At 42.3% G+C, this 11,636-nt stretch overlaps 1 protein-coding gene and 1 non-coding gene across 2 annotated transcripts; one reads left to right on the forward strand and one right to left on the reverse strand.

Annotated features, from left to right (window-relative positions):
• The first annotated feature begins 1,581 nt into the window (after nt 1-1,581).
• On the forward strand, nt 1,582-1,688 carry LOC136377765 (U6 spliceosomal RNA). The gene has a single exon (XR_010746397.1). It is a non-coding gene; the product is annotated as a U6 spliceosomal RNA (small nuclear RNA).
• Nucleotides 1,689-6,859: 5,171 nt separating this feature from the next.
• On the reverse strand, nt 6,860-9,366 carry CLEC14A (C-type lectin domain containing 14A). Its single transcript, XM_066343115.1, is given in 2 exon segments — nt 6,860-7,852; nt 7,855-9,366. Coding segments are annotated over 2 exon segments (1,476 nt in total). The 5' UTR covers nt 9,260-9,366; the 3' UTR covers nt 6,860-7,781.
• Between the last annotated feature and the right edge of the window lie 2,270 nt (nt 9,367-11,636).

Consider the following 11,636-nt stretch of genomic DNA (forward strand, 5'->3'; position numbering starts at 1 on the left):
CACATAGAGGTAAAAAGGTCATGTGTCAATAGAGGTAGACACTGGAGTGATATAGTTACAAACCAAAACCAAACCAAAACAAAACAAAAAACCCAAAAAACACCACCCAAGATTGTGTCAATCACCAGATGCTAGGAAGAGGCAATGAATGATTCTTTCCTAGAGGCTTTAGAGGGATCAAAGCCTTGACGACACCTGAATAAATTTCTCTTGTTTTAAGCTACCCAGTTTGTGGCAATAAGTTACCATAGCCATAGGAATCTAATACAGGTGGTGATGCCAGTGTAGCAAACCAGAGACTGAACAAAAGCTAAAAGGAAAATTTGGGGGAGAAGATGGCAACAGAGGGCTTTGCAAACTCCAACACGTTCTTGGGAATCTAGGAAGGCAGATGAATGCATAATCTAAGGTTGTGCACTTGACCAGGAAAGATTCAAAAAGGTCTTAATTCCTCTAACTCTGGGTGATGTTGAGGCCCTGCCAAAGCAAGAAGTGAAGCCTAAGGAAGAATTTTTTTTTTTTTTTCCTGAAGCTGGAAACGGGGAGAGACAGTCAGACAGACTCCCACATGCGCCCGACTGGGATCCACCCGGCACGCCCACCAAGGGCGACGCTCTGCCCACCAGGGGGCGATGCTCTGCCCCTCTGGGGCATCACTCTGCCGCGACCAGAGCCACTCTAGCGCCTGGGGCAGAGGCCAAGGAGCCATCCCCAGCGCCCGGGCCATCTTTGCTCCAATGGAGCCTTGGCTGCGGGAGGGGAAGAGAGAGACAGAGAGGAAGGAGGGGGGGGGGTGGAGAAACAAATGGGCGCTTCTCCTATGTGCCCTGGCTGGGAATCGAACTTGTCCCCCGCACGCCAGGCCGACACTCTACCGCTGAGCCAACCGGCCAGGGCAGGAAGAAATTTTAATTATCTGAGCATTGAAGTCCCGCTCCAACACACACACAGAGCCTCTCCACAAGGGTGGAAGAGTTATTGGTCAAATCATTTAAATAAATTTCTTTTTTATCATTAGCTGACCACTAACCTAGTTGAACAGAGTTAGAGTCAGTTTAGTGGTCATACATGACAGGGAATTAATCAAAGAAAGTAACTAAACAAACAGCAGCAACAACAGCAAACTATGGTGTGGGTATTGGGGGATGGATTAATAGAACTGCTACATTATGTTATTTAACACAACCAGTTTTAAACAAAATATATGAGCTATCCAAAGAAACCGAAAAACAGTCACACAAAAGAAACTCAAAAGTACCAAGAGTAAAACAACTTAAAAGGCAGAAAGGATGCTCAAGAAAATAAAGTAACTTTTATCAGAAACTACGAAGCCCAGAGAGCAGTGAAATAACTTAAGTGAAGTCTTAAAAAGAAAAGACTGCCTGACCAGTGGCTGCGCAGTGAGTAAAGCATCGACCTGGAATGCTGAGGTCACTGGTTTGAAACCCTGGGCTTGCCTGGTCAAGGCACATATGGGAGTTAATGCTTCCTGCTCTTCCTCCTTTCTCTCTGTCCCACTTTCTTTTTCTCTTTCCCTCTCTACAAATGAATAAATAAAGTTTTTTAAAAATAAATATTATAGTGCTTGCTTCGGCAGCACATATACTAAAATTGGAATGATACAGAGAAGGTTAGCATGGCCCCTGCACAAGGATGACATGCAAATTCGTGAAGCGTTCCATATTTTTAATAAACAAAAATAAATATTATAAAAAAATAAAATAAAAGACTACCAGCTAAAATTCTATATCCACTGAAACTATCATTCAAAAAAATGAAGAAGAGGCTCTGTCCAGTTGGCTTAGTGGTAGAGCATTGGCCCGGCGTGTGGAAATCCTGGTTTGATTCCTGGCCAAGGCACACAGGAGAAGCGCCCATCTGCTTCTCCACCCTTCCCACTCTCCTTTCTTTCTATCTCTCTCTTCTCCTGCAGTCAAGGCTCCACTGGAGCAAAGTTGGCCTGGGTGCCTCAGCACCATGTCTCAGGTGTTAGAATGGCTCTGGCTGCAACAGAGCAATGTTCCAGATGGGCAGAGCATCATCCCCTGGTGGGCTTGCTGGGTGGATCCTGGTTAGGCACATGTGGGAGTCTGTCTCTCTCTGCCTCTCCACTTCTCACTTCAGAAAAAATTTTAAAAAAATTAAAGAAAAAATGATGAAGAAATTAAAGCATACTCAAATAAGCAAAAGTTGAGAGAATTTGTTACCAGCAGTCATGTCCTATAAGAAACACTAAAAGCAGTTCTTCAGAATGATAATAAAATATACAAAGATATACTGAAAAAAAAAGAAAGAAGATATACTGAGCACTGATAAAGATAACTACATGGGTAAATATAGAAGACAGTATAAATATACTTTTGTTTTTAACTTTTTATTCTCTTATATGATTTAAAAATTACTGCATAATAAAGCAATGATTACAAAACTGTGATGATTGACTTATAGTGTATGCAAATGTAATTCGATTGACAATAATTATACAAAGAAGAAGGTAGTCAGCAAACTTTCATTTAAAGTGATTCCATCCCCAAGAGAGGATGTAACAGGTATGTTGGAGCATAACTGTGGTATACTATTAAAATTAGTCAGTATTTATCCTAATTAGACAGTCTTTAAACTGTTAATAGTAATTTCCATGGCAGTCAATTAGAAAATAAACTTTATGAAAGCAAACAAAACAATAAGAAAATTAAAATGGTATTCTGTCAAATATGTATTTATTTAATGCAAAAGAAGACAGTAGTGGAAGAATGGAGGAACAAAAAGGAAATAAGAAATGTAGAAAGCATGTAGGAAATAGTATATATAACTTCTATTTTATCAGTAAGTACATAATGACAAATAAATTTAACATCTATTCAGAAGACAGATATTGGAGAATGAATTAGAGAAAACAGGCTGACCATATACTGTCTACAGGAGACACTTTAAATTCAAGACACAAATAATTGAAAGATGTTGATTGCAAACAATAAGTTTGCAAAAAGATAACCAGGCAAAAAGCAACCAGAAGACAGCTGAAGTTGCTATACTGGTATCATGCAAAATAGACTTTAAAACAAAAATGTTACTAGAAATAAAAAGGGACATTTTATAGTGATAAAAGAGCCCATACATCAGAAGATATAATGATTATAAACATATATGCACCTATAATGACAGAGCTCCCAAATACATTTTTGTTTTTAAGTATGAGGAGGGTAGATCATAAGACAGACTCCTGCCTGGTCCCTGACCAGATCCACTCACCAGTCCCTGTCTGGGGCCAATGCTTGAATCAATCAAGCTATTTTTAGTGGCTGAGGTTGATGCCCTGGGACCAACCAAGCTATCCTTAGCCCCTGTGGCCAACACTTGAACCAATGAGCAACTGGCTTCAGGAGGGGAGGAGGAAGAGAGGGAGGAGATGGTGGGGGAGAAGCATATGGTTGCTTCTTGTATTGGGGATGTCTATACACCAGGCCAACATTCTATCCATTGAGCAAAGCAGCCAGGACCCCAAATACATTTTTTAAAAAAAGCAGAAGAACTAAAGGTAGAGATAGATAATTCAACATTAAAAAGTAATGACCTCAGTAACCATTTGCAATAATATCTTAAACAACTAAGGAAAAAATCAAACTAAAATAAGACTTGAAAATATAACCAAACTAGTACTAACAGACTTCTATAATATCCTCTACCCAACAACAGCAGAATACACAATCTTCCCAGGCACCTGTGGAAAATTTCCCAGGATAGACCATATGCTATTTTCCAGGGTAAATCATAAAACAAGACTCAGTAAGTTAAAATGTTGAAGCCATGCAAAGAATGGTTTCTAACCACAGTGAAATCAAATTTAAACCAGAAGAAATTTAGGGAAGTTGGAAGATATGTGGAAATTAAGCAACACCCTCCTAAATAACCAAAGGATTAAAAAAAGTCACAAACGAAATTAGAAAATACTTTGAAATACAAGATAACCAAACTTAATGGGTGCCACTAAAGCAGTGCTTAGAGGGAAATGTATAGCTATAAATACCTGTATTAATAAAGAAAAATCTTAAATCGATAATTTAACTTTCCACTCTGAAAAATGGAAAAAATAACACAATAAACCAAAAATAAGGATAAGGATAAAAATAATAAGGATTAGAAAAGAAATAAATGAAATACAGGTTAGATATAAAATAGGGAAAAATCAATGAATGCAAAAGTTAGTTTTCTGAATCAGTCAACAAAATTGACAGGCCTTTAGTTATACTGACCCTATCCCCCAAAGAAAAAATAATCAAATTATTAAAATTGGAAATAAAAGAGAGGATATAAATACCAATTTTATGGAAATTTAAGAAAAAAACTGTACAGAAATTTTTTTTTTTCTGAAGCTGGAAACGGGGAGGTAGATAGACTCCCACATGTGCCTGACTGGGATCCACCCAGCACGCCCACCAGGGGGCGATGCTCTGCCCATCCGGGGCATCGCTCTGCCGCAACCAGAGCCATTCTAGCACCTGAGGCAGAGGCCATGGAGCCATCCTCAGCGGCCGGGCCAACTTTGCTCCAATGGAGCCTTGGCTGCGGGAGGGGAAGAGAGAGACAGAGAGGAAGGAGAGGGGGAGGGGTGGAGAAGCAGATGGGTGTCTCTCCTGTGTGCCCTGGCTGGGAATCGAACCTGGGACTCCTGCACGCCAGGCCGATGCTCTACCACTGAGCCAACCGACCAGGGCTTTATGATTAATTGTATGTCAACAAATTAAATAACCTAGAAATAATTACTAAAATATTCAGGGGTGGTGGAGCATGAGAACAAAAATTCATTTTTATTTATTATTATTATTTTTTAGAACGAGAGAGAGAGACAGACCTGAACAGACAGACAGGAAGGGAAAGAGATAAGCATCAACTCACAGTCACAGCATCTTAATTGTTCATTGATAGTTTTCTCATATATGCCTTGACCAGGGGGTTCCAGCCGAGAGATAAAGGAAAAAGAAAGACACTGTATCAATAAGACTTCTTAATGTAAGAAAAAAGGGATCTCAAAGTTTAACAATAATGGTTTACTTCTAATCAATGGTAAAATCCATCAAAATACAGGTTTCACCATGTACATGTGCACACGCAAATATCTGAATTTTATTGCGGATGTAGAGCAGTGTGAGAATTGTCCAGAAGGCTAAAGCATGGCTGTTGAAGTGGATGGATGGCTGAAATGAAGTTGAACTCTTTGAAAGTGGGGAAGTCAAGAAACTGAAATGCATGAGCATTGGAAGAGTCAGACATGGGGACTTGGAGGTTGTGTAAGACAATGACAGGATTTAGGCTGGAAAGACTAGGTTAGGTTCCAAGTGTTCTTTGTAAGGAAATGACTGAACAGACAGCTACGAGATGAGTGTGAGGGCAGAGGGTTTTAATTAAGAAGGGAATGAATCTCAAAAGAAGTTGGAGAAATAATGAAATGATAGTGGACATGTAACACAGAGAGAGGAAGCACATTGACCCTAACCTTAAATAGGTTTTAAGCACCATGCGTTACTGGCCTTCTTCTGCTATAAATTTTATGGAAGGCGTTATAACCAGAAATAGAAGAAAATTATATGAAGCTTGGTCTGAAATTGTTATGTGTCAAGAAATCAAATATGAAATAGTTTTCTATAATCCTTTTTTGATCTACTTACAGGGGAAAGTGATAGGGGGAATAATAAAGCAATTTAGCTGACATCTATTTATTCTTCACATTTATTTGTGAAATGATTTTATTTAAAATGCCTTTGAATGTTAATTCTAATTTATTTGTGATTTCATTTCAATGCAACTATTAAGATAAATCTTTAACGTATGAAGCAGATTATTTATTACTGTATCCCTTTAGTATTTCAATACCATATATATTATATATACAGGGGTGGACAAAAGTAGGTTAATAATAATAAATAATACAATAATTAATAAATGACACAATAATAAACTGTTTCATGTATTCATAACTGTAAACCTACTTTTGCCCACCCCTGTATATATATTATAAATTGCAAACTCAAGAACATAAAAATAGTTCTATGAATATATAGTGTAAACTTCCTGTTTTTATTCTTTATGGTTGTTAAGCTTGTTTCTCTGTCTCTATGCACCAACCCCCCCCACACACTTAGTTTTAAAGATTTGGCATACTGGCATACTGGTATTAGAAGAGAGATATTTACTAGGAGTCTCAATTCCACTAGATAGTGATTATTATTAGGTCTTAAATATTCTTAGGCTTTTTTTTTGTGTATGTGGCAGAGACAGAGAGAGTCAGAGAGAGGGACAGATAGAGATAGACAGGAAGGGAGAGAGACGAGAAACATCAATTCTTTGTTGCGGTTCCTTAGTTGTTCATTGATTGATTTCTCATATGTGCCTTGACCAGAGGGCTACAGCAGACCAAGTGACCCCTTGCTCAAGCCAGCGACCTTGGTTGGGCTCAAGCTGGTGAGCCTTGCTCAAACCAGATGAGCTTGCGCTCAAGCTGGCGACCTCGGGGTCTTGAACCTGGGTCCTCCACATCCCAGCCCGATGCTCTGTCCACTGCACTACCGCCCTGTCAGGCAGGTCTTAAATATTCTTCAGAGGAATGTTTCACTGAGATTACTTTCTAATACCCCAAATCATAACAACATGATAGATGTTTGTAGTTACTATTTATTATTAAACTCTTAATTCTTATGGAAAGCTGCTTGCCATGCTTTTGCCTATATAGACTCTTATTAAATTGAAATCATTCCAAGATGAGCATGTATGGTCACTGCGTATATTTTTTATTAAGGGGCAAGGGGATGATCTGGAATGCAAGTGTTTCCATGGATTAAACATAGCACAGCAACCTAGCAACTTTAAAGTAAATCCGGCTTACTTTTGCTTTAATGCACACAGATTTCAAATCAATACTTAGCATTAATATTTTAATTGAAAATTAACATTGCCATGATTGGAAGTGAAGATCAGCATCCTGATATTTAGGAGAGGGCTACTTGTTTGGGAAGGTCATTACACCTGAGAGCACATTGTTAGAGAAAAACAAACCATTTGTTTCCTGGAGAAAGGACACAAAGTAAACACTTGAATTGGTGGTCAACTATAATTTGCTTCTAGAGCTGGAAACTCTGACAGCACTACAGTTTGGATGAATAGCAGCACACATATGTATCAGTGACTTTGAAAACAAAGTATAAAAAAGCCAAGGGGAAAGTTACTAGTTTCAAGTTCTGCTTCTCCTTACAAGGACTTGAAGCTTTTTCCCTCCACCTGGCAGCAGGATGTGCTCTTGTTGCTATGCCCAGCGTGCTCCTCAGCTGCTCTTCCTAAATAATCCCTTTCAAGAAACACATGATATTTGAGTCTGGGTTGTCAACAATCCTTTATTTTTTGCCTAGGAATTTTAAACCAATATGTTCCCAGTCTAAACAAAGTAGGTAGAGTTTTTCTTTCCATTGTGGTAAAAAAAAAAAAAGGAATTGCTATTTGCTTCCAATGTCTTAACACATTCAACCACTTCTTCAAATCCCCCAGAATAAACACAAGAAAATGCCCCTCTCCAGCAGAATCCCAGTCCCCAGTACCACCCTAAGGCACCTGGCATCTCTTCCATAACAGGGACAGAGCGTCCAGTTCCTCGGTAGACAAGAAGAAATTTAGGTGAAGGGAACTTCTGCAGGAATCCACAGTTCCACAGATAAGCTCCTCTTCTCCTTTTTCCTTTTTATTGAAAGTGTAAAACTGCTCACAAGAAGTGCTCACAGTAGGGTTTCCTTTCCTTATGAGTCTCTGGAGCCAAAAGAGGACCCAGTCAGTGAGGTGCCCCCTGCTCTGTCCCGCAGACTGCAACCTTTACCCCATTGTCTGTGCAATGGGCAGAATCGGAGCGCAGAGCAGTGGCCTCATCAGCATCACTTTCCACACCAACAGGAGCCAAAGGCCCCTTTCGTGGTCTGGAGGAAGGGTTTTTGTGAAAGCAGAGTTTGAAAAGCCCCAGCACTGTCATGGTCAAGATCACCAATACTACTACTGCTATGCTCACAAGTATGAAGACGATGGTGGAGGAGGAGTCCAAAACCTGGGACTCTAACTTTGTATCAGAAGAAGATATGGAATTAGACTTGGGAATCATGCTTCCTGACGAAGTGATGGAGGCCTTTGAGTTAGCTTGAGGGGATATTTGAAGGGTAGGCATAGTGCTCTGTGCCCTCCACCCAGGAATCTCGGGAATATATGTTCCTGAACTGCCTTGTCCAGGGACATGGGTTATCTCTTCTGGTTTCTCATGGACCCTCGGTGACCACGTTCTCCTCAGCACCGGGCTGGCTGCAGTGGGAGGATACCTGGTGGACACCAAGGTTCCCCCAGGGTCCGGCTGTCCTCCACCATTGGTTACACAAGAGCCTCCGTCTTTCCCCAGCACGAATCCTGCAGCACACTCGCAGACAAAGCCTTCCATGTCGTCTAGGCAATTAGAGAGCTCCGTGCATTTGCCTGCACGGAGATACCTCCCTGGGCAAGGACAGAGCACGGCCCCAGAACGTATCCCGCCCCAGCGAGAGCCGACCTCGTCCACGATGCAGGTGGCTGTGACGGATCGCTGTCCGGGGCACAGCGCACTCACCTTGGTCCCAGGGGGACTGAAGTCCAGCGCCGCGCTGTGCAGTTGGAAAGGCGCGTGGTAACTCAAGTTAGAGGCGGCCCCCGGGCGCGGCGCAGGGCACAAGCCCTTAAACTGGTACTTGCACAGGTAGCCGTCGGCGCGCACGTGGCAGCGCATCTCCTTCCAGCCTGCGGGCTCGACTCCCCCGGTGGCCTGGAGTCCCGCGCAACTCCGCACAGTGCAGGAGCGTTTGGGCTCGTGCACCCACTGCAGCGTTTCGTTTTCCGACCCGCCAACGTCGGGGGACAACCAGGAGAAGCCCCGCAACGGCTCGTTCTCCAGGGTGCAGTGGGATCGCCCGCGCTCCAGCGCCACCCAGAACAGAAGGTCTTTGGAGCCTCCGCCGGGCCTCGGGCCGGCCCGCAGGACAGCGAGCACTGCGTGGAGCTCGGCGCCCCCGCGCACGGTGCTGAGCGCCCCGCCGCGCAGGGCGCAGGCCTCCTCGGCCGCCAGCCGATTGATGGTCGCGTGGTGCAGGCTGTAGCAGGCGCCTGGGGCCGAACAGCTCGCGCGGTCGGCGGTGGGGTGCTCGCCGCGTCCCGGCCCGGGCCAGAACGCCTGCCAGAGGAGGCACAGGGCGAGCGCCGGCCTCATTTTGGAGGTCCTGCGCCCACAGCTGCTCCCAATTTAGACCTGTCCAGGCCAAGGGCACGGAGCCGTCCCTGGAGCTCGGTCACCGCCCTTTACAGCGGTTCTACCCTTACTTCCTCCGCCCCACTCCCGCCCCCAGCCTCCAAGAATCCCCACTACAGTCCTGGCGGCGAACAGCTTCCCTTAGGCCGTGACAGGAAATGTGTCCCAGGCTCTGCCAGGCCCGGTGCAGTCCTGACTTAGGGGTCAGGAACACAGCTGGAGCCGGGGCATTGGGAACGCAGTGCACCAGAAGGCTAAACACCCTGCTAAGAGCCGGGGGAAGGAGTCGCTGCCTGCGTAAAGGGTATTTTCTTCCCCGGTTAGGGTGTTTTAGGACCTGAGATAACCAAACACTTCGGTGAACGCTGACAGGAAGGGCTGGAGAAGAGGAACTTGCTCCCAGCCCACGCCCGCCCATTGTGCTTCATCCGGAGCGGCGGTGTTGGCCTCACAACAACTTGTGGATGGTTCCAGCTTTCACCAGGCCTGCGAAGGCTAGGGCAAAGCCTTGTGAGAAATATAAGCATTTCCCTTTGCCACCAGGGGCAGCGCTACTTATCCGTCGCTGTTGTGGGCTCAGCCTCTCTGTCCTATCAAAGGGGATTCAGGAGTGCTGGTTGCTAATAAAAGGATTAGCGTTCCTTTTGGGTATCTTAAATGGGAAGTCCAGCTTCTTGGATCAGCACTTGTCTTCAATGTTTGCTTTTCGCTTCCATTTGTCTCTCTTTTAAATGGCCTACGTTGGATTATTTGGGAAAGGGAAAACGTATTTCTAGGCCCAAATGAACAATAATGGCCATAGATCTTAACCTTTGGTGGGTGTTAGGTTCCTTATCACTATGTTGGTTCATAACTTCTTAAAGCATATATATATATGTATGTATGTATATGTACGTGGCCTTATTAATGCTTGAGAACAACTCCCTCCACGTGTGATTTTACTTTTGAACTATTTTAACATTTTCTCCTATGATTAAGTGTCAATAGTTACAGCAGTTGAGTTGTAACTTGAAGGGACACCAGAGTTCAATATCCTTAAGAAATTAAAATAGTCATAGTATCATAATGCATATTTTATATTGTAAAAAAAAAAATACCCTGCAAGTTAAAAGATGGGTGAGTCAATTTCTTCAGAGTTCCAATGAGTGTTTTGTCAAAATATAAACACTTAAATTCAGCTGGGAGTGGGGAGAAATCAAAGATAAATGAAGAAAGGTGAAACACTGCACTGTGAAAGAATTTTCTGGTTAACAACTTGGACAATTCTACATCATTTTGAGAAATAGTATGTCTATATTGGCTCACAGTGACCAAATGTTGTAATAAATACATACAGTTTCACCTGATGTGCGGTGGCGCAGTGGGTAAAAGCATTGACCTGGAACACTGAGGTCACTGGTTCGAAACCCTGGGCTTTCTTGGTCAAGGCACATATGGGAGTTGATGCTTTCTGCTCCTCCTTCCCTTCTCTCTCTCTCTCTCTCTCTCTCTCTCTCTGTCTCCTCTCTCTAAAATGAATAAATAAAATCTAAAAAATAAATAAAAATTAAAAAAAATACATACAGTTTCAACTAAGCCCTCTTAAACATGCGTGATACTTTTAAATATTTATATTCAGAATAGAAGTTGTCATCCATGAATAATACATGCCACACTTTAAATTCACTAAGGACAGGTAGGAAGAAAGGTTTCAAGATCTTATTTGTATGTTCCCACCTCATTTTTACTACTACACTCACTCTTCTCCACTTGGAAATTCCATGCATCTTAACCAAGGATAGTAAACACCATGAATCATCATCATACTTTCCTTGCTTTTGCTGACTGAGTTTTGCAGCAGGATTTCTCTCCTATCTTCTCTGTTTCCCTATTCAAAAGACATTCATTAGTCCTTCATTTCAGATATCCAAGAATAACCTTAAGCATGACTTTGCATTAAAATTTTGAACTAATGTCTTATGAAAAAGGAACATGAAAATCCTGAAATGTAATTGTATGGATTTTTTAAAATACTTAATCACTTGGGTCAGTTTTGTATGCCTTTGCAATCTAATGAATATGTGTTTGTAAATGGGTCCATCTAACACTGTATATTTTAATAAAATAAATCCTTTTATAAACCTAAGTAGTTAATAAACATCTTTTAGATATTTTTAAAATCACTTGGGATGAGATGAGATTTCTAGAGTAAGGAAGAATTTAGAGTAAGGAGAGCTTATAATAAATACATGAAATCTCATGCTCTGGCATCTTGTCTAGGGAGGCAAGATATTAAAAGAGAACCTATGTTCTCTTAAGCCTTAGGCTATAAGGACCTTGCCAGTTTACAGCCTGTCTC

Source organism: Saccopteryx leptura, chromosome 6, assembly GCF_036850995.1.
Source record: "Saccopteryx leptura isolate mSacLep1 chromosome 6, mSacLep1_pri_phased_curated, whole genome shotgun sequence".
NCBI lineage: Eukaryota > Metazoa > Chordata > Mammalia > Chiroptera > Emballonuridae > Saccopteryx > Saccopteryx leptura.